The sequence below is a fragment of the Clarias gariepinus genome, chromosome 8 (genome assembly GCF_024256425.1).
Source record: "Clarias gariepinus isolate MV-2021 ecotype Netherlands chromosome 8, CGAR_prim_01v2, whole genome shotgun sequence".
Classification (NCBI taxonomy): Eukaryota; Metazoa; Chordata; class Actinopteri; order Siluriformes; family Clariidae; genus Clarias; species Clarias gariepinus.
This window is the reverse complement of record NC_071107.1, coordinates 12,404,401-12,428,347: the sequence shown is the minus strand read 5'-3', so window position 1 is coordinate 12,428,347 and position 23,947 is coordinate 12,404,401. Positions and strand designations below refer to the sequence as shown.

Genomic DNA, 23,947 nt, shown 5'->3' with positions numbered 1-23,947 from the left:
TTTTGTAAAATTAGATATAGCCAAATGATTAAAATCATTCAAGCCACATGTGGACAATTAAAATTAGTCACGTGTGGACAAAAAATTTAACTCAATGTCATCTTTTACATACTGCTATACAACAGTTAGTTCTGACTGTGCGATCTGATTGGATGAGAGGCTTTCTCCAAGTGGTGACAGTAATAACATTGGGACATTTAACTATATGTATCACTCGGCATCACAGGTGTTGTATTAACAAATTGTTATTTTCACTAACTGTCAGCCGTGAAAGTAGGTCAGTACTGTCTGCAGTACTGAGGAGAGACACGCTACCTGCCAAAGCCCCATATTTAAAACCAGTCCCGGAAGCACTTTCAGCGAGAAAACACATCTGATAACATTATGTAATTTTGAACAACACTTTGTCTCCTCAGTAACTGCTTATAAGTTGTTCTGAATATCATGGTGCTGATATCCAGCAAAATAGCACAACTGTAAGTCCACTGTATTTCTAGTTTCCTTGAGATATAGACAAACATGTATTTTTTTTTCACCACCATGTTATTTCAACATAAACATGACTTATGGATGTTTTCCTGTGATCCTATTCTAAGATAACGCCTTATAAAATATTAGTTGGAGAGACTATAAGCACTTATAAGCATATAAGTAAAGAAAGACGGTAAATGTGTAAAAAGCAGTTTCTGTGGTGTGAGGACAAAGACCCTGACCTAACGGACAGGAGGATTCCAGTCGATATGGAGTGATCAGACGGAGTTAATGCGCACTAATGTGTGTGTATATGTGTGAGTGTTATATCGAGTTACGCACACTTGGACACCGACAGTCTCCTTGGTCTGCCTCGTTAACTTCAACATGGTCTCTCAGGTTCCACTCTAAAACCATAGCATCAACAGCTAACCTTAAAATCCTTCCATCCTCCTTGACCGCATTGCTCTGTCTCCCAACGTCTGGTCCCCTATCTTCCTGTTTCGCTCTATACCACACCTCTTTCACAAACCACAATCAAAACAGGCTTTTCTTATAACCAAACACTCTTTGCAGTTCTTCTTGTCCAAAACCACAATGAGGCTTCCACTTACTGACATTAGGTTTAAAAAGGATTGCCGTCTATGTGTGTGGTTGATGGAGGAACAGAGCCAAGATGCAAACTACACTGCAGAGAACAATGCGATTAATAAACCTTTAAAAAAACAAAAACAAATCCAAACTCAGGAAGCATGCAGAAAGAAAAGAAGTAATTTGCTCCGTGTATAAAATGGGGTTTTAATGAGATTTGTTTCAAACATTCCGTCTGTTGTCCAGACTAAATATCCAGAAAACATGTCAGATCACACCAAGCATCAATAACTACCAGTTTAAAATGACAAGGATAATAATGAACAACAGGATAATATAAACACCTACCTACTTACAGCATATACTTTTAAAAAACAATTATAAGCCATGATGTAAAAGTGCAATGGGGTAGTCTAATTCTCATTATGTAAGGAATAGAACACTTCGGGGTGTGCTGTTACTGGGAAATAATCAAAGCCATGGTGGGGTGATATTACCACTAATCTGATAATTTTTCAGTAACAGTCTATTCCAAAGTGTGTTATTGCTCTTATATCTCAGCAATTTGAGAATTTTACAACATTAAACAACATAAAAAAGTGTACTAATCAATGACACGTCAGGTGTCTGTTTTTTTTTTGTGTGTCTTTGTCTGGTTACAGATATTTTTATTGCAGAGATACATCTGTGAAACAAGCTACTTCCTGTTACCACATTCATTATGTTGCTATTTTTATTTCCCTTATTTGCCAATGAATTTGTATTTATTAAACAATGGCACATCATATTTTTGCGTGTTATTACCATAACATAATGTCTATTTAAGTCCTGGGTTTTCTGTTTACCTGTGTCTTTGCCATTTTTCTTGTGTTGTTTAATGTTAGCACTTTGTTCTAGTTTTCTAGCCTCGTTTGGTTTTGAAGTGATTATTTTAATCATCATTAAAGTGAAGTCTGCACCTGCATCCTCATCTCTTCTTTATTTCGACAGAAAGCAAGACCAAGAAGAGGATGTAGCAGACCCAAGAAAAAGAGAAACAGGCCTGGGTTTAATCCACCAAATCCCCTGCTTTCGGTGAGGACATCTGCACCTCTTTACCCTCACCCTGCCCTACTGAGTACACTGCTTCGACTGGGCCATCATCCCATATTCCTGTCCCTGCATCATCTGACACCTCTGAGAACATCGCGCTGTCTTCCTGCAATGGTCCTGTCCCACCATTGAAAATGTTATCTAGCTTCCCAGCCCTTGTTCCTTCACTCTCCTTTTTTTTTTGAAGTTGCTTCTCTCTTGCTACACACTGTTTCTCACTTACAGTCCTAAGAATTCCCTTCATCTGTTCCCCTCAACATTCAACAACAGCTTTGCGGTGAGCGGCATGCTGGTCATTAATGGCTGGTCACTAATAGCTGAGACACCTTAATTTGTCAGAAGCTTTGCCTAAGGAGCAGGGTTATATCAGGGAAGCACCATGAAGGCACTGGACCACTTGCTGCATGCCCCTGATAACACCTGCATCTGGAGTGTGTTTATTTATATTTATTTTTTATACTTAAGTTCAGATTTTCCATTTATCTTTGTCTGGCTTCTGTTGCGTTATTGAATGTGAGCACTTCGAGTTCAACTAGTTTCTGTTTCTCAGTCTCATTTGGTTTTGAACGTTTGCATCTGCATCCTCGCCTCTACTTAAACAAAGTGTTGGCACTATCGACTTCTTTAAAAATATTAAATAAAAATTGTCTTCTCAAGAAATTTTATCATATAAACAATAAAAACGAAAAAAAAAGTTAATTGAGAAGATCCACTATACAACTAGCATTGAGTAAGTTGTTACTGCAGAAATTATAATGTATTAAAATGACCACAAAAAAAAAAACATGGTTAAAAAAAAAAAATTCCTGTAAAAGAAAATTATTACAACACCTTCTGACCAATCACAATGGAGACTTTAACAATACTGTGGTGTAATACATAATAGCAAAACATGCCCAACAATCCTTTAACTTTCTAAACGCAGTAGAAGTAACACTGGATCTAAGGGGTATCAGACTCCAGTCTTAAATGGTTACATCACCTTAGGGTACAGCATTTAGCTTTATTTATCAACTTATTATCAGTTACTTATATCAGTTAATTTCCAATGGCTTTGTAATATGAATCTGAGTTAGAAGAGAGAACACAGTGCAGCACTCTAAGACTTGAGTTCGACATCCTGTTTATAATAATCAGACCTATTTAAATCAGAAGACATACAGTGGCATCCAATTTGATCTTTTGTCCAAAGAAGTTAACATGGTCAAGATCAGAAAGGTTCTTAAATGTAAATATGGTACTAGAAATTCTGCAACATTGTGCATCTTTGCTTTTACTTAAAAATCTATGTGGTCTCAGACTGTTGAACCCCACTGTATTCACACATGAATGTGCATGTGAGAGTTGACGGGAGGTCCTAGCATGGTTGTCCAAATTGGGAATAAATACGATGATCCCCATTGGCCTCCACTGGTCACCATTGGCCTCCACAGTCCCTAGCTGGACTACAGAGGTTCCTATATGGATGGATAGATTGTATACACACCATATATGACATACTTGCTAGAAATCATAGAAACATCAAAGGTAAGCAGGTTAGCGAGTAATACTTGTTAGCTTCTGTTCTATAGAATACTTATTGAAATGGTAAAAATAGCACAAGGAGAGAGAATGTGAAAGACATTGACTGTCTCTTTCTTTAATGCTCTGTTTTGCCATCAGTGTCTCAGTCAGATCCAGACTCCTCAGAGCTGGGAGTGCTGGTCGCTTGTTTCTCTTCATCATCCGAGCCCTGGGGAAGAGAAGTCCAGGGGTATGTGACAGCACACAGAAACAGAAGAGAATTCATCAGAATAAAAAGCTCTTCTCCACCAGTAGATAATGGCACTCATTTGGCCATAGAGTGATTATGAGTCTTTCAGCCACTGGATGACTCACAGTAGTATAAAATGAAGAAATCAATTTTACAATTATTGTGTACTTAGTAATCATGATTGATAACTGTGTTTGTCAAACAATTGTTTTTGTCAAATGATGGCCATTTTCTTGTCTCCATTATGGTTAAATAAAAAAATTACACTTACCGTTACCAAAGTACCTATTACCAAACCATTTTTTTTCCCTAAACTTTATTTTGTTGGGATTGGTATAAAGAGTCAGGATGTTAAATACATTTAAAATTCATAAAAAAAAAAAATAAATAAAAAATAAAAAAAGATCTGGATAAGCATTTACCCATAGCTCAATGGGGACGACAATCAACTTTTAATGTATAAAAGTGTTCATCATTAGTTCATGGCTAGACATAAGATGTCAAATATTTTGCATTACACTGGCACTGCTTTGTGTACAACTCACCACTATATTTGACTTCTGAACATCCCATACCAGATTTATTCTCCATTTGCTTTTATAATAACCTCTTCTATATCAAGTATTTCCATTAGATATTCGAGCTGTAAACTGTGGAGATTTGTATTCATTCAGGCACCAGAGCGTTAGTGAGGCCAGGCACTGATGTTGGTCGAGGAGGCCTGGTGTCCAGCCGATTGAACAATTCATCCGAAAAGTATTCATGAAGTTAGGGCTCTATTCAGGACACCAGAATTCTTCCACACCAACTTTGGCAAATCATATCAGTATAAAGCTCAATTTGTGATTTAAATGATGTCTGACAGAGGTCAGAGGAGAATGGCCAGACTGGTTTGAACTGAAAGGCAACGGTATCTCAAATAACATCACGTTACAACCAAGGAATGGAGAAGAGCATCTTTGAACACAACATCGAACGCATCGAACCTTGGCAGGGTGAGAATTTGGCATAAACAACATGAAAGCATGAACCCTGGTGGTGTAATGGTGTGTGCAATAAGTTCTTGGCACACTTTGGGCCCTTTAGTAACAAATGAGTATTGTTTAAATGCCACAGTCTACCTGAGTATTGTTGCTGACCATTTTCATCCATTTATAACCACAGGATAATGTGCCATGTCACAAAGCTAATATCATCTCACACTGGTTTCTTGAACATGACAATGAAGTCATGGTGTGAGTACATCCACATAAGTACAATCGCATGAACAATCATCAGATCGCAATCCAGTTGAGCACCTTCAGGATGTGCCGGAACAGGAGACTCTCATTATGGATATGCAGCCAACAATGCAGCAATCTGCAGCAACTGCATGATACTCTAAGGGCTAAAATGGACCAAATAGACTTAATGGCCCACAAACTTTTTTTTTTTCACAAAAAAAGTTTCCAGGATCTATGCCATTAAGTAATAAGGTAGTTCTAAAGGTAAAAGGGTGTCTAACCAAGTATTAGCAAGGTGTACCTAATTAAGTTGCTGGTGAGTATGTTTGTTTTGTGTGTGTGTGTGTGTGTGTGTTGTGTGTGTGTGTGTGTGTGTGTGTGTGTGTGTTCCCACCTTGCGCTTGCGTCCCTTTCCGTGATTGGACTCAGATGAACTCTCTTCACTGGAGATGAACTCTGGACTCTTAAAGCTCTCATTCCCAGCTGGCCTGTTCCTCTCTCTCTCCTTTCCTCCACCTAACTTTTTCTTCTTCCTATCCTCATTCTTTCTTCCTTTCTTTCTTGCCCTACATGAAGATAAAGATAAAGAATATACAGTAAATGAGACATGAGCTATGGTTATTTCCCCACTGCGGGTCATTACAGCTCTTATAAGATACCACAGTGCCTTGTCCATTAAATCCACATTGGCCTGATCAGAGATATGTTTTACAGCACATGAACAATAGCATACTCATCCATAATTGATTGCGTTTATATGATTCAGGGAAACGATTTTTATCTTGTCCTCTATCATCCACAAAAACTGCAAAGAGAGTTTAAGTGAACCGATTATGTAAAGTACTTTTTTGAGGTGCCTCCGCTGCTTTCTCTGTACTCTCTCATCGCTCGCTCGTATTCTTTTTTTGCTTCCTCAGCTTTGGCTTCCCACTCCTGTCAAAAAAAGAAAATGGCAAAACTTAAAAATTGTAACAAATAGAATGTAAATGAATAACTGTATTTTCATGCTGACTTCCTACAGAAAGCAGAGAATAAAAAACAAAAAAATACTAGTGAAATTCCAGCACCAGAACAGTTTAAGGGCCAAAAGCACACAGATTTCACATCGCTGACTGTTTATTACAATAACGACTACTTTTTAAAGTTGCTTTTGACATGCTTCAAAATATAAAATTGTAATATCATGGAAAATAAGCTAATGTAATGTCCAGGTTTCTTCTGCACTTTTGCAATAAAGGAGTCACTACTGCATACGCATGAGCCTAAATGTCCTGAAGAGGAATGTTTCCAAGATTTTTATAAAGAGAAACACAAAGGCATTTGTCCGCTAACAAAATGAGACACAGTGCAGAGACATGTTATGTAAGTCATGTTAGAATAAACTGCTACTGTAACTAACTCCAGTGGAGCAAAAAAGTATTTAGTCAGCCACCAATTGTGCAAGTTTTCACACTTAAAAAGATGAGAGAGGCCTGTAATTTTCATTATAGGTACCTTAACTATGAGAGAGAAAATAAGAAAAAAAAATCCAGAAAATCACATTGTAGGATTTTTAAAGAATTTATTTGCAAATTATGGTGGAAAATAAGTATTTGGTCAATAACAAAATTTTATCTCAATACTTTGTTATATACACTTTGTTGGCAATGACAGAGGTCAAAGGTTTTCTCTTAGTCTTCACAAGGTTTTCACACACTGTTGCTAGTATTTTGGCCCATTCCTCCATGCAGATCTCCTCTAGAGCCGTGATGTTTTGGGGCTGTCGCTGGGCAACACAGACTTTCAACTCCCTCCAAAGATTTTCTATGGGGTTGAGATCTGGGGACTGGCTAGGCCACTCCAGGACCTTGAAATGCTTCTTACGAAGCCACTACTTCGTTGCCCAGGCGGTGTGTTTGGGATCATTGTCATGCTGAAAACCCAGGCACATTTCATCTTCAATCTAGTTGCGGAAGGAGGTTTTCAGTCAAAATCTCACGATACATGGGCCCATTCATTCTTTCCTTTACACATATCAGTCGTTCTGGTCCCTTTGTAGAAAAACAGACCCAAAGCATGATGTTTCCACCCCCATGCTTCAGAGTAGGTATGGTGTTCTGTGGATGCATTCTTTCTCCTCCAAACACGACCAGTTGAGTTAATACCTAAAAGTTCTATTTTGGTTTCATCTGACCATATCACATTCTCCCAATCCTCTTCTGGATCATCTAAATGCTCTCTAGCAAACTTCAGGTCGTCCTGAACATGTACTGGCTTAAGCAGGGGGACACGTCTGGCACTGCAGTATGTTACTGATGGTAGCCTTTGTTACTTTGGTCCCAGCTTTCTGCAGGTCATTCACTAGGTCCCCTCGTGTGGTTATGGGATTTTTGCTTACAGTTCTTGTGATCATTTTGAGATCTTGTTTGGAGCCCCAGATCGAGGGAGATTATCAGTGGTCTTGTATGCCTTCCATTTTCTTATAATTGTTCCCACAGTTGATTTTTTCACACCAAGCTGCTTAACTATTGCAGATTCAGTCTTCCTAGTCTGGTGCAGGTCTACAATTTTGTTTCTGGTGTCCTTTGACAGCTCTTTGGTTTTGGCCATAGTGGAGTTTGGAGTGTGACTGTTTGAGGTTGTGGATAGGTGTCTTTTATACTGACAACGAGTTCAAATAGATGCATTAATACAGGTAACGAGTGGAGGACAGAGGAGCCTCTTAAAGAAGAAGTTACAGGTCTGTGAGAGCCAGAAATCTTGTAGGTGACTAAATGCTTATTTTACCAAGGAATTTACCAATTCATTCATTAAAAATCCTACAATGGCCCACTGTACCTTTACTTTTATCACAAAAGGATCACTATGCAAAATAAAGAATAAGTATCATATAAACTCCTACCATTCTTTTTTAATTGGTTGAGGAGATCCAACAAAATCACAAACAAAGTACAATGATGCAGAGTGAGCTGTCATGTAATTTTTCATAGCCGACTCACTCATGACCTTTTTTTTCCCCAAAGCACAACATGGACATTGTTCCTAATTTTAATAGCCAGGTGCTGTATATATTAATTTAATTACATAATAATTTAATTTAAATTTACCAGACATATTTACTTTTCTTAGCACTGTTATTGCTGTAAAAATATAAAGAGTAAGTATCCACTTTTTGCACTTTTTTGCCTCTGTGTACATTTTTTTGTTCAGGTTTGCATGTTCTCCCTGCGCTTGGTGGGTTCCCACTAAGTACTCCTTGGTGGGTTCCCTCTAATTACTTTCCTCTGTTCGTTTTGCAGATTAGGCTAATTGGCGTTCCCAAATTACCCATAGTAGTGTGAATGAATGTGTGAGTGTGTGAATGTGTGTGTGTATGTATGTGTTCCCCGCAATGGATTAGCATCCTGTTCAGGGTGCACCCCACCTTGTGCCTCCTGACTTGGCTCCAGGCCCTCCGCAACCCTGAATACAGGATAAAGCGGTGTAGACGATGAGTAAGTGAGTGTGTGTTTGTGTGTGTTCTGTAGACCTGCTTAAACAGTGTTGGGGCTAAAAGCAAATTTGCGCAGTGTCTTGTATTGTACTACTGCCTCCAGTGGCATCACTCAGGTATTACACTCTAGCCTAAAATGAATGTTCTCACTCATTCGTTCTGAACAGGCTTGCAGGGGGCCTTTGGCCTATCCCAGGAGACTAAGGGCATGAGGTTTGGCTGACAATCGAACCCGGACCCTGGAGGTGCAAGGCGACAGTGCTAACCAATAAGCCACCATGCTGCAAATTAACATTCTCATATTAAAAAAAATAATAATTCAGAGCACTGTTATTAATGTATAAAATATAAACTTGACATCATTTTCATTTTAAGTGCTTTTAAACACTTTTACACAAATAACATGGATTTTTCATATATTGCAATGGTTAAATTTAAATCAAGCTCAAATTAAATCAAGTAATTTACGTATCTTTTTTGAATCCTATTATAGTTTTTAAAAAAATTAAACAATTTATAAGATCAAACATTTTGGGGTTACAACATGAAAACTTGAGAAGCATGTAGCAGGGGATAAAAGGCATCTATCACCTCTTTCCTGTCTTTGCTCAGCTGCTTCCACATCTCACCGGCCTTCTTTAAAATCTCAGTGACTGAGATTCCAGGGTTTTCAGCTTTAATGCGATCTCTGCTGGAGTTTAGCCACAGCATATAGGCACTCATTGGCCTCTTGGGGGCGCTGCTGTCCTTCTTCTTCTTCTTCTATACATGCCCATGAAACGTACAGAAAATTGTACACGACACACATTAAACACAAACACTTTGCTACTAAGACTGTTATTAAACTCCATCAGCATGTACTTTCTCTAGCACTGGTTCTTTAAAACTAGATTTCAAAATCAGACTACAAGATACACTAAATGGACAAAAGTATTTAACCTGCAATGACATTGTATTAACATTAACATATACTGTACTTCAATATGGAGTAGGTTCCCCTTAACAGCGTCCAATCTGCTTGGAAGGCTGTCCAGAACATTTTGGAGTGTTTCAGTGGGAATTCGTGCTAATTCATTCTGTAGGGCATTCATATAGTCAGACACTGATGTTGGACAAGAAGGTCTGGCTTGCAATCTCCGCCCAGTTCATCCAAAGCTGCTCGATGGAGTTGAAATTAGGGTTCTGTGCGGGTCAGTCAAGTTCATTCACAAAGAACTCATTAAACCATGTCTTTATAGTCCCTGCTTTGGAATAGAAAATAGCCTTCTCCAAACTGTTGCCACAAAGTAGGAAGCATAGCATTGTCCAAGATGTCTTGGTATGCTAAAGCATTAAGATTGCCCTTCACTAGGGATAAGGGGCCTGCTTGAAATACCTGAATTTAATAATTAACAGGTTTGGCCAAATACGTTTGCCCATATACTGTAACTGTGTGAAATTCCCTGTATTTTGTTTTTGTTTCTACCATTTTTGTATGTAAGCGTTAAAGTAAATGAGGGGTTAACCTCAATATTTATAGTTTTCTTTCTAAGTAAAAAGTCAGCCAAAATATGAAAAAAAAAATTTTTTATCTAATAACTAATTGGATGTTGGATAACATATTTGTAGCCGTAATTGGATAACACAATGGCTACAAATAAAAATAGCTTTTGAATCAAAAAACATGAAAGCATATTTTAAACTTTATCAGGAAACCCAGGTTATTTTAATATGCAAACTCCAATCTTTACACAATAGGTTCATACACAGCACTACGCAAAAATCCTGGCACTAAAAATAATATATAAATAAAATAAAGGAAAGTACAAAATGACATTAACCATCTACGTTTACCTCTTTTTTGTGCTTTCCCTCCCTTACAGTTTTGGCCTTCTTGACTGGTTTCTTCTTTCTGTCTTCTTCACTGTTTGCATCTTCAGCACTACTTTCACTAGCCGAGGCTTTACTGTCATACCTAATGCACGCACATCGCAAGACGTTCATTTACGACATACAGTATATTTTCTACTTTACTGCACATTACTGTTACCACAATAATATGAATTGGTCAGGTAGAGGAATAGAGATTTTATTCAAAACCACATACTCTTCTGCAACATCGTCATCTTCATCTCCAGGATTAAATGACTCATCTGTGATGAGAAAGAAAGTCATCATGTTGACCTTGACAATGATATATGTTTGGCTGCTCTGATTGTCAGCCCTCACTCACCACTGCCAGCCTCTGAATCATCACTGTCGTTGGCCTCCTCACGGATCTTCCCCTCCTGCTTCATACGCTCCAGGTAAGCATCATGCTGATCATCATCTGAATCACTGTACATGTCATCTCTGACCTTCATAGCCTGCCATCAAGGGAATAAAAGCAATTACTGTACATAACTATACACACACTATGAAACAAATTCTCAAGGTTAGTCATTTTCGCACAAAAAAAATCTTACATACATTTTACTACAGCTATGTTTATTAATAAATGCTTAAAATTTTTCCCACAACCATTTCTAAACCCTCAAGCATATAGTTGTGGTTATAATACACATCACACTAATGATGAACACAAAATGGCCAGTACAGATTCAATGATCCCTTGATACACAGTATGCATAAAGGCTTTCACTGCAAAATGAGATAAATCCATTCTGGCAGGTTTGAGAACAATGTTAATAGTCAAAATTTTTAAATATATCATTATCTAATATATTGTATCAAAATTGCTTTGCTAAGTGTGGTTTGTATAATTTTTTAAAATGCTATAAATCCACTATCAATAGTTTTGTCAAAATGTATGAACTAAACCATTTAAATATGCAGGTTCATATCAATGCCATGTTTATTGAGTTTAATAAAACATACTGTATAGAAAACTCCGAATTTTGTTTTTGTAGTCATACCAGCAGGAAAAAGGAAAAACGTTTTAGGCACACTAAACGTCCTAGTTACAAAGATTGTGTCAGGGATTGACGGATGCAGGCACGGCATAACTGCAGATGTTAAAACTTAATTTAAATTTAATAAACAAAACCAAACACAAGCACCAAAAACTAAAATTATCCAGGCAATGATAAACAACTAACTTGGACAGGATGACATGAACAGTAACCACAGCAGTAACTACAACAGATGCAAGACCAAGACAAGACTATGTAAACCCAGGACAAGACTATTTCTAACAAAACTAATTGACAGAAACAAGACTCAGGTAAGCACAATGACAAGACTATAGTGCCATGCAAGTTCAGAAACATGTCAATGTAAAAGTCCAACAATGAACATGAAACACACCGAGTCCATGGGCTCAAGGTGCCCTCCAGGGGTTATCTTTAACAAATTGTTAATGATAGCGAGATACATTAAATACAATGCAAAACTATCAATTTACAGTGCATCATCAGCCTTCCTCTCTACTGTTTAGATAGTGGACGACAGCTCCCTACATTGACGAGTATGACTGCTGGGAAAACTGCCATGACAGTAAATGACTGTAAACATCCTTCCTCTAAACTTCAACATTCTCCAAAACTTCCACTGAGCGAATGAGAGCCAGTTTCATTATGGTGCTTGACAGATTTTGCAAATGCACTTGACAATACTGTTCTTGCAAGAACTATTACAGAAAGGCTGACCTCTGTGTCTTAAAATAACAACTAACTGTTGTTTTTCTTGTTGTTACGTAATTACCTAATCCCATATGTTATTTTATAGTTTTTAAAATCCCCAGTATTGTTGTAGAATGTAGTAAATAAATCACTAAACAAAAAAAATTGCAAGTGTTCTAAAACTTTTGAACGGTAGTGTATATTATATATATATATTTTTTTTTTTGGTTGCGAAAGGAATCGTCAGAGTTTTCATTATTTGATACATATTATTGATATACAAGCACACTTCCGGAACAAATTATGCTCGCAATCCAAGGTTAAACTGCATTTTGCTGTGAGTCTTTTTCAAATAACCCCTGAATCTATAGTATAAATATGAACCTTTTGGATGTATTGAACACAGCCATTGCATCGCACCAATTTTTCAAACAAGACCATGCAAATAATGCACCAGAGCTCTTTACATAACACTGAAGGGCATCTGCAGGTATGATCAATGAGCTTAAATATACATATCCTTGTATAGTGTTGATGTGATTCATATAGAACAGAGAGTATCTTGTCACCCAAAGAATTTGGGCTTTCAGATGATAATTCAAAATGCTTTAATGCCAATTGGGAAACTAGTTCAAATGTAGTTGTAAACCAAATTTGCAGTAGGGATACAAAATATCTTACATAGTTAAAAAAAAGTGTGTAGAATTCTGGACAAAGTAATATTTTGATATAGATTTAAATTGGGAGAGCATCATTCATTTTACAATTTAGAGTAAATTGCTCACCTAAAAAAATAATCGTTTCTATGGTAACAACTCATTCACAAGAACATATATGGCAGATGCTCCATATGTGTATACAGACTTTAGACTTGTAGCTTTTGCCAGAATTTCTTTCTTCTCTCATGCCAGAAAATCTTTTGGTATGCTAGTTCAACATTAAAAGCTAACATTAGCTACATTAAATTTTATTGCACCCCCTATTGACCCCTGCATCACCCTAATGACCTTTACCTGGCATATGAGTTCAAATATTCCCTAAACAGAATTTTGCAGCTTAAAATTTAAGACAATGAAAACTTTAACTGAAATCATAAAAATGTAACACTATGCAGTAATAAGTCTGTCATTTGGAAACATCTTGCTGTTATTTACACTCATAAATGATCACAAAGCAAACATTTCATTACAACCACAAGGCTCAAATCGCAAGGCTTATACCAACCTTTTTCTACAGGAACACAAACACACACACACACACACACACACACAACACAAAGACACAGAGGAGAATGAATTCACCTACTGAGGACAAGAAACATACCATATGTGGGGTTTACATTCTGATGATTGATGATATATGATGCGTATCAGTGATATGCTAGAATCTGGAATACCTACCTCTTTGAAGCCTCTGTTCTTGATGCTCAATTTCTTAGCATTGACAAAGTCAAACAACTTTCCATACTCTTCTCTAAAGGAAGAAATAAAGAAGAGGAGAGCAGTCATTTGAGTAGCCGGTGCTTGAGTTAAAGCAGTGTTACAGTGTTACAGTTACAGTCTCTGACTTTGTATTAACTGTAAAAATAGTGAGTGAATAATTACCTTGTAAAATCTTACAGAGTCTGCTCAAAGCACTTGTAGTGTGTGTTTAATTTTCATTTTTTTGGAGAGTCTTGTGGTATTCAAGCATGCCTGGTGATAATTACTCATTCATGATTAGTTGTAATATTGCTATTTTGATGTTATGAATATCAATTCAAAATAGACTGTAAACACTGTAACCACTGACAAATAGAATATACTAAAAGTATTTGAGAAGATTTGTTGCCTCAAATCATTTGATAATTTGCAGGTAACTGAATACATGCAAACATTTACAGTAAATAAAACTGATTAAAGTAGTAACTACTTAAACTTAGGGTTGTTTCCGCTATAATTTATTTCAGAACATCTTAATAACACCACATTAAAACTACACAAATCCAAACTTGATAGGTAGCAGGGTGATCCATTCTATACATACAGTAGCATCCCATAGCAGACATGGAGACGTAATGGCAGCTCGGCATTGCTGGAACTTGAACCCCTAACCTACTGATTACTAACCCAAAGCCTTAACCCTGGAGCCACTACTCTTTCCCTGTTCCTGTTGTTTTTGTTTTCACCAGCAATCTTCAGGATTACATACTACATGGGAAAATGACCATCAAAACAAGCCTTAAAGTTAACCAATTAGAATTTGAATCAGGGGGAGGCCATTGCAATTAACTTTCATTGCAACAATTCTGAAAACACTATTTATCAGAAGATTATAATTTCTTTGTTTATTTTGTCAGTTATTCGTCTCTTCCAGCACATAGCCGATCACGACTGGCGGGAGTGTTAATCTGGCCTTCCTCCTTCTTTGGACCTCATTAAATACAGCCAACTAACTGCTTGTCAAAATCCTAAGCATATTTTTGCTAAAATCATACACTTTGTTTAAAATAAAAAAAAAAAGGTTTTTACCCAGATGGTGCTAGCAATGACAATGTGGATCCACATTAGAGTCAGATAAAAGTCACTTGTAATTATGAATGTGAACTGTCAAGAATTGATCTGACCACAAATTGGACCATGTGGCTTTTAATGTGAATGTAGCCTTACAGTCTATATGAGCAATCGTGGAATGCTTCTTGTGCAATCAAACTGCTTGATAGAAGCTTAATGTTGTATAATGGATAATCTTATAATACAGTACACACACTAAGAACTAAGGTTGGTTTACTCACTCACTCACTCATCGTCTATACCGCTTTATCCTGCATTTAGTGTCGTGGGGACTTGGAGCCTATCCCAGGAGGCTTAGGGCACGAGGCGGGGTACACCCTAGACAGTGTGCCAATCCATTGCAGAGCACACACACACACACACTCATTCACACACTATGGGCAATTTGGGAACACCAATTAGCCTAACCTGCATATCTTTGGACTGAAACCGGAGTAACCAGAGGAAACCCACCAACCATGCACACAGAGACGGGAATTGAGCCTGTCCGGAAATCGAACCCAGATCCTGGAGGTGCAAGGCGACAGTGCTAACCACTACACCCCCGTGCCGCCAAGGTTTGTTTAATAATACAATAAAGCTTAATGAATACTGAAAGGCATAAACCTAGACATTTTTTTCAGAGGGCGAACTAACCACTTCATAAAAAAATAGAGCCTGGCTTAGTTTCTTTTATCCATAATCTTTTAAAAACACACATTTTAATTGTGATCATGGGAAATAGCCTTCTACCTCTCAATACTGCTGAAGGTGTACTGACTGCCTTGTTTGGTCTCAATTTCGAAGTCAAAGGAGCGTGTGGTGGTGGTGCCTCTGGCAAAGTTCACACAAGCAATCTCCTCAAAGCGCAGGTGCACCGGGGGCTTGTGAACATAGATGAAGCCTCTCTCCAGAGGGTAGAGCAGACCTGAGCTGGCCTTATAGGAGCAAGTGATGCACTGAGCACCAGAGTGACTGCACAGAGAGAGAAAGAAAAAAGTGTGCAAAAAAAAAAGATTATATGAATGACTATTCAATGCAATAGCACTACATGTAATGTCTAAAATTGTGTTCTACAATGTAGAAAGAAAAAAAAACCTTGAATAAGTACTGTAGGTATATCCGAATTTACAGTATGACTGTTACTGTACATGTGTCTGTGTTACCCTTGGAAGTTTCCAGGAACCGTGATCTTCCTGTTGACTAGAGCTTTCATAACCCTGCTGACCATCTCATATAGGGAGCCAGACATGTTCTTACTCAGCTTTCCCTCAAACCGCCTCTCTACCTCCTCTCTGCAATAGACAGGAAAGTCACCGCAAGAGCATTTACGACTGCATGCAAAATTAATTAATTCTTTTTGGAGCTACTCTATTTAATCCATCTTCTTTTATTCATGTCTTGGTTCTCTTTCAACCATGTTCTAACTTAACATGTCTCTTAGAAACCACTTTCAGGTTTTAAAGTTTTTCATCTTACTCTTTCCTCCAACTCTCCAACTCTCGGTCACTCACTCGCTCATGTTGAGGGTGAGGTTGATGTCTTCGTCCTTGGAAAACAGCAGGATGAGAAAGTGGTAGCGGGTTTGTCCCTGTTTAATGGGAGGATCCAGACTGATCTATTAAAGCAGAGATAAGAAAAACAATGAAAAAAACATGTAAAGCAAAAGATTTTTTGAGCTCCTTAAACCTCTGAAGCACTGCTTGAATTGGCCTTCATCCTTTACACTTCTACCTCGAGGCAAACAACAGGTGAACATCTGAGGTTTTATATGCAAATCCACAGACAGTTTGGTATGAACCTTTTGATATTTATAGCTTCAAGTGATGCAATAGCATTACTGTTTGTTGAAGCGTAGTGAAATATGATTTTACATAGTATTTTATCTATGCCATGCTCTCCTACTAACATTACCTATAAAATGTCCATCCACGCTTTCATGTCACAGTGGCCATGTGAAAGGAATTATATAATTTACTGTTTGCATTATATTTTCAAAGAATTAACATTATAACCACCTATGGTTTGGGGTTTCCTTGTGCCACTGACGCAACTCTGGCCCCACAGGGCATGGCACCAGTCTCTGGAAATGTACTGTGGTGTTTGGCACTAGAACATTGGCAGCGGATCCTTTGGGCGTTATGGGTTTGTGGGGTGGAGCCTCTATGAATCAGACTTGTTTGTCTAGCACATCCCATGGGTGCTCATTTGGATTGTGGTGTGGGGAATTAGGAGAGCCATGGGCTTGTTGCTTGCTGGGCCTAGTTCAGAGCGGGCTGCCCTGCACTCGTACAGTATATGCAGCAGTGGTGACCGTCCCCTCTAAAAACAAAATGTAAAAAAAAAAAGAAAAAAAAAAGGCATGCAGCATTCTTTAATCAAATGATAAACTCTCCACTCTCCTGCATTTGCCTGCCTGGCACGAGAGCACAGAAGCACATGAGACAGTACAGTAGGGTTGTGTTCAATAACGAGAGCACTCTTGCACATACATCAAAGTATTATCCTGTCGTATGTTTTCCTTGGCAGCTTTTAAAACCCAGCCAGTGCTTTGCTCATTAACACATATGAAGTAGCTTTACCTGTCCCTGCTTCTGCATGTCCAAGTCATGGCTCCTCTACATAAGATACCTCTGAGCTTGTACCCACAGCTTCAATTCACCTGGCTATTAAAACGGTTAAGTTTGGCGCCTAAATTATTTGGGTTCTTGGTCCTGAATACTCCTAATGATTTATGCTTGTCTGGAAATTCTAAAAATACATGTCTTTTCCAATTTCAGTTTAATTCTATAGCCATTTGCTGCAGGATCCGATATCTGATATGTTTCCTCCAATATCCGTTTTGGCTGCTTTTGGCCTGATACTGATATTGACACTGGGGGTTGGATTGATGCCATTGTTACCTCTGTGGTTTTTATTACTTTAAACACTGCCTACATTCTTCTTCACATATAAGTCCAGGGCTGACTGGAACAAATAAGCTAGGCGGGCTAAACACTCATTCGCTTTATATAAAAAATTAAACATAATAACAATAATCTTTTTTGACATGTGCATTTAGACACACTCTGATCATGCGTCAATCAAAAAACAAGAAAATGGGTACTTTTCTTTAAAAAATGCCACAGACACTGATTTGCTTTTTATTCTGAATTTTCTATTTCTACTGAAACGTTTCACATTAGAACTTTTATCAAGTCTGTTATACTGAAAGCCACATCAGGAGTTTTCCCTCACTATGTACTATGTTACTTTATGCATAACAAGCTGTTAATATACTGTATATAAGGTGTTAAAGTGGAACCCGGGATAAATCTATGTTTATCTTAATTACAAATTCTTTAAATAAATTGCGTTATCAATGACTTTAACACTTCTTTTGCTCTTCATCGAGTACCAAGTAAAAACATTTTTTTGTTATACCATAAGATGGAGTGTCATAAATGAGATCAGAAAAGACTTTAAGACTTTTCACTCACCACAAAGAACATCTGTCTCTGGTCTTTATGGGGGAGCAAGAAGAGGCGCAGCACTGTGGTGTACGGGATCTTGTAATCAAATGTTTTACCATGCAGATGCAGGAAGGTGGGGTAGATACGAATGTCATATCTGCCCAAAAAGAAAAAAATTACCAACCCAATCTTTATTTTACTCTTAAGACTTTACTTGAGTCTGAATGTCTAACGTCATAACTGTGAAATATCTGTCATAAAAAAATAACCAAAATGCAGCATGATGTTTATGTTATGGTTGTGATTGCATGTATATTGCATAAAGTGTGTGTACCTTCCCCTGGGTGTGAGGCACTGCAGCTCTCTGAAAATACACACAGCGTCTCCTGTAGCCTGGATCACATCTGCCTTAGAAAGAACATTCTCTGCAAATGCCTATAACGAAAACACAGAAACCCATTTTTTATGTTAACGTTAAACATATCTGAGTACTATATGTACATGCTTAAAATAATCCTACGCAAATCAATTTGGTTCAATTTATACTGTATTTTATGCTGTTTTTTTTATGAAAATCCTGACAGAACAGTTTTTTCAGTTTTACTTTTAGGATATAATACCAGTCTTAGTGTAGACAGTGATCTATACAATACAACTCCACTTCAATAAAACATATATGTGTGAACTGTGAGCTGCAGAAGCTGTAGGAAGCACACAATCTTTACACTCGCTATTTGTCAGTGTCATGTGTGTGCAAGTGGTGTCGTATTTCCTTGTTTAAACCCCTAGATATTTAAGCAATATAGCTAAAAGATAACCTCATGTTCAGAGAATTTAATGCAGATACATTTACAATAAGAGCTGCTTAGATGGAAGATAAGACAGAAAGACTCCATTAAAAATACACTCTGCTTAACCTATTGATTTTTTTTTTACCCTTTGCAATTTTAGCAAATACATGAAGTCGTATAAAATAATTTTAGAACTTGGTATAGTATAAAATAAGAACTAGACGGGTTATATTTTTGTTTCGCACAAAACTATAAGTATTGCAGCAGATTCATTTATACAAACTAGTGTTGCACAATTAATTGTTTAGATATTGAAATGGCAGTATAAAGCCATTCATAAAAAGTGCAATGCATTACGTATGTACTTTATGCATTGTCCATAATTCTCATGGAATTTTGCTGAAATATACTGAACATGACCTATGGACTCTAAGACTCATGCTATATCAAAAGCCTCATTTATCAGTGCATTTACGTGCATTTAAGTGCAACTAGTTGTATTTGTGGTTCTTAAATATTAATATAATATAAATATTAATAATTATGCGGAATAAAAAATGGCAAATAGACAAGAAAATCACAGATGCTATCACATGTGAAAGAGGGACTTCAGAAACTAATAAACACATGAAACATATAAGAAATACATTCATTAGCCTTGCAACTGTTTTTAGCACTGTTATTTGCTTTTAATCAACAGAAATAACTTTGAATACTACATAGTACATTTATAACGGCAATGTACATTTTTCATAAAATCCTGCAGTAAAGTAAAGATTCAAAGTGTGTAAAAATCACATGATTACCATCTTTCGAACCGCTGTACTAATTAAGATTGAAACATGTCTGGTGCCATAATTTACCATTATAACTATTTTGGCAGAATCTCTAACTGTTCCCATGTGTCCCGTTTTCAGCCATTTCACCTTCAAATATTAGAATGATCCCTAATCCTAAAAATGTGACTAAGTTTTGGTATAGAAATTGTTTAAGCAAAATAAAAAATGTAATTATAAATTAAAAATTCAGCCATTATAATAATTATAACTTCACACTGTGCTACTGTAAGGTAAGACATAAGGTGAATAAATCTTTAATTATTGCACTTACTATCACATCCACATATCACAATTTAATATATTGTTTTCAAACATTTAAGGACTAGTGTCTACTTCTTGTGATGATTTATCAATAATTTATTGAGTGTATTAATAGTTTCCTACTGTACTATAATTACCCTTATGCGAGCTGTAACAGAAGCTAGATATTTTTTTATAACGCACAGTAAAAGCAGTAGACTATTTTGTGTGCTATTTCTCCATTTTGTGGAAAAGTGTGCCATCTATTGGTCATAGTAAGAAAGTATATAAGATCACATTTTTGGTTCAGTTTTTTTATTTTTAATACTATGCCTGCTTCAGCATCAGCAATAATGTAATAAATAAAACCACAGAACTATTTGGAAACAAAACTTTGCCCAACACACACACCGACACACACCATCTCACCTCTACGGGGTCTGCCCCCTCGTCTCCTGTACTAGGAGGGACGTAAAAACGCACCTCCATGAGTGATACCTCTGTATCATCATTCTGATGAAACTCTAAAGTGACTTCGTTTTTTCCAGTAGTACACTGGGATACACTGGAAAGAGGGATCTCAAACACAGGAGTGTCACTTACTTCAAACGACAGCAACGGGCCTAAGCACAAAACACACACATGGACACACAGATAGACAGAGATAAAGAATAAGGCACAATAGGGCATGCTTTTATAGGAAATTAGAAAAGCAGAAAAGTAAATTGCAGTCTGGCATGAAGTTGATTATTTTCCAATAACACTGTGTCAAAACAATTATCGACACTTTCTGATTGATTGGGATCAAGAAGTCTACAATGTTGACATATAACACTCACATTTTTAACTTTTTGCAGAAGAAAAACAAACCTGGTGCCTGTTTTCAAGTTATATCAAAACTTTTGATGAAACAATAAGAAGCTTTTCTGACCATTGAACTTGGCAGTGCCCCAGTTCCAGCCTTTTACACACATGTCTTTCTCAGTCAGTTCCACTTTGTAATTATCCTTGAAATACTCTGAGATTTTTTCAAAGTCCTGGAGCAACCAAAGAGACAAAAATGTAAACTTAAGCTCATACACTGTTACTGCTTCTTTCTGCTAAAAAATAACCTTCAGACTTACAGTATCTTTGAAGCCATCGTATTTAAAGATGTGTCCAGTGCTGGTCGAGAGTTTGATACCGTAACCCAGGCAGACTCTCCTCCACTGGGCCTGACTGAGCTCTGAGACAGGGATACTGTCCACCTTGCCTGTCTTACTGCTTTTATACACCACCATCTGCTTGCTGAATCGCAGACGCCCATCGTTCTGCAATGATACAAAAATGGAAAGGCATACATGACAAAAAATCAATGAGCTTAAATCGATACATGTTTACCATGTAGACTTTTTTGAAATAGATAAATAAGAAATTTATAAAGATTTCTTTTTTATAAAACAAACCTTGCTGACATTGTTACATTATTATTTATTTTCATTGCAGGTCGAAAAAACACATCTGACTAATACTCTAAACAATACTCATACTGTACCTGTCATCAGTTAATTACATCCATCCAGCTATAAAGCTATAAAATTTATGGGGAAGAATTAACATCAAAGTAATTACCTACAAGGTCTATTGTAGTTAATCCAAAACACAATATTTTGTAACATTTCACAAAAGAAGAATAATATTTAAGGAATAAGATACCCAGGGGCATGCTGATATTGCCAAACACAACCACAGTGGGATACACAAATTAAAGCAAAGTAATGATTATTTTCCTAGAACAGCAACTGCTTATCACAATAACTGAAAGTGTTTATTTATTAAATGGCGACACATTATGTAGTACTGTGCAATAGTCTTAAGCCACCCGTATTTCATATTTTGCTTCCAAAAAGCAAGACTTTCTTATATTTTTTAATGTTTTGAAAAATAAATCTCCAGGCTTCCTGAAGTCTCGTGTTTGGCAAGTTTGGAACAGAGAGGGGAAATGAGGTTGCTCCTACTGTACATAAGCAACCAATTTTTTTAATTGTATGTCATATTAAAACATTTGTTCCCATTTCTTCAGTTTAATTTACATCATTTAGTTTTATTTAATATGATAAAATGAGGGTTGGCTCAAGACTGTCATTCAAATTATATCAGCTAAACTCCTTCAACAGCCTTACTTCTCTATCTTGAAGTTAATAAATAAATAAATGTACAGTTACAACTGCACCTCTGTAATAAAAGTAATAAACAACTTCTTACATTACAAAAACAAAAATACATGATTCTATAAAGCTGCTTTGTGACAAAAACCATTGTTTAATAAAACTGTATATAATTAAATATATAAATAAAACTGAATTAAATACAAATAATAGCAGGCTTTTTAAAAAAACGGTTTATGTACAACAACAGCATACACATCCCTTCTCAAGGTTTTACAAATGTATATGCTCTACAAGTTATATGTTATTTCACCCATCTCATCAAGACACATTTGGCTAATTACACATAGACCTCAAAAACCATTACATAGTAAGAATGTCTACTCACCCAGGAACCCTTGACCTCCTGATAGATGTCACTAAACTCCAGAATGTCAGTCATGGCAGCGATTTCGCAATCGTCCCAGCAGTGATCACAATCTGAATCAGTGGGAGGAAAGTAGTCACATCAATGCATGGTAAAAATAATATTAATAACAAACATAATAATAATAATAATTAAAATAATAGTAATACTTAGAAGATGTCTGTGAGCAAGTTGAAGATAGTGTATAGTGATTTGGGTTGGTAAAATCAGCTTAAACCCAGAATCATGTGGGGAAACTGTCTAAGCAATACTTTGATACAAAGCAGATCTTCAGACAAGATAAGACATAAATATAGGAAACAGTATATCTATGTGACAGGAGTGATGATACATTGTATCGTTTTGTTCTGTGCAGGAACTGAGAATGTGAAGTTTGAATTAATGCCCAAGGTGCAAGAGATCAGCTCAGCATTGCTCTCTCAGTGATCTCGCCCCATATGCGGCTGGCTATATATAGTCTAACACTCCACAGCATCGAACAGTGACACCACACGCGAGCTAGATGAATACTGTACTGTATGCGCAGCGCAGCGCAGCTAGTGCTAACGGTTTAGAATACAGCTAGCTTCATTTAGCCATTTCAGTGGGGCAAACCATGTTAGCTTTTCTTTTCATAACGCAGGGACACATCGACATCTACCTGCACGTTAACTATTAACAGGCGCAATCATCTAGCGAGACAATGTTATCAGCATTACTGTTTCTTCGGGAGCGAGCAAAAAACAGCAGTAGACCTGTTCTCTAGGGCTGGGAGTCGGTTCATTGCTTTCAGGCATCGGGACTCACAAGTCGAGTCTAATGCTTCAACTTGATTCTTTTGACTTTTCGATTCTATGTTAACTGCTTAAGAGTGGACAGGTATTTGTAGCTTGTTTTTTTTTTTTTGGATTAGAAGATGAAAATTTTATTCTATAGATAGATATAGATTCCACCTGTTGTCCAATTAGAGACTGTGGAGGCCACTGGTGACCTTTCTGACATTTTTATATCTGGTCAACATCTACTCAGGTATTCACACATGAGCAATTTGGGAACGCCTGTTAGCCTAATCTGCATGTCTTGGGCCGTGGGAGGAAACCGGAGTACCTGGGTGAAACCTACCAAGCAGTACTAACCACTAAGCCACCAAGGCATCATACGTTCAATTACATGATTAAATTAATATATTTGTAGGTATTTTATTATTGATCTTCTATACCGCGTATCACGTTACAGGGTCCAGAGGGTCCTGAAGCTTTACCCAGGAGTCTTAGGGCACAAGGTGGGGTACACCCTGGACAGGGTGCCAAGCCATCACAGGGCATACACACACAAACACT

The 23,947-nt window shown here is 37.1% G+C and overlaps 1 protein-coding gene across 3 annotated transcripts; it reads right to left on the bottom strand.

Annotated features, from left to right (window-relative positions):
* Window positions 1-1,244: 1,244 nt before the first annotated feature.
* On the bottom strand, window positions 1,245-23,374 carry ssrp1b (structure specific recognition protein 1b). 3 transcript variants are annotated; one of them, XM_053501790.1, is made up of 18 exons: window positions 22,778-23,374; window positions 22,590-22,681; window positions 21,179-21,364; window positions 20,986-21,091; window positions 20,484-20,677; window positions 18,519-18,619; window positions 18,212-18,341; window positions 16,247-16,350; window positions 15,899-16,027; window positions 15,486-15,707; window positions 13,602-13,674; window positions 10,815-10,947; window positions 10,689-10,734; window positions 10,430-10,556; window positions 9,194-9,364; window positions 5,975-6,063; window positions 5,525-5,696; window positions 1,245-3,886 (listed from the first exon to the last, which is right to left on the bottom strand). In XM_053501790.1, the coding sequence occupies exons 2-18, from the start codon at window positions 22,641-22,643 to the stop codon at window positions 3,821-3,823; spliced, it is 2,103 nt and encodes a 700-aa protein (XP_053357765.1). In that variant the 5' UTR covers window positions 22,644-22,681; window positions 22,778-23,374; the 3' UTR covers window positions 1,245-3,820. The 3 variants fall into 3 exon arrangements, with proteins under 3 accessions (XP_053357765.1, XP_053357767.1, XP_053357766.1); XM_053501792.1 differs by having other exon boundaries at window positions 10,436-10,556; XM_053501791.1 differs by having other exon boundaries at window positions 23,269-23,371.
* Window positions 23,375-23,947: the final 573 nt, after the last annotated feature.

Excerpts from the sequence above, each read along its gene's own strand:
- ssrp1b (XM_053501790.1), bottom strand. The coding sequence starts at position 22,643 with ATGACTGACATTCTGGAGTTTAGTGACATCTATCAGGAGGTCAAGGGT. Across the intron at positions 15,708-15,898 it reads GTTCCTGGAAACTTCCAAGG|TCACTCTGGTGCTCAGTGCA; the intron begins GTAACACAGACA and ends CTCTCTGTGCAG. Across the intron at positions 3,887-5,524 it reads GAAAGGGACGCAAGCGCAAG|GGCTCGGATGATGAAGAGAA; the intron begins GTGGGAACACAC and ends TCTCTTCCCCAG.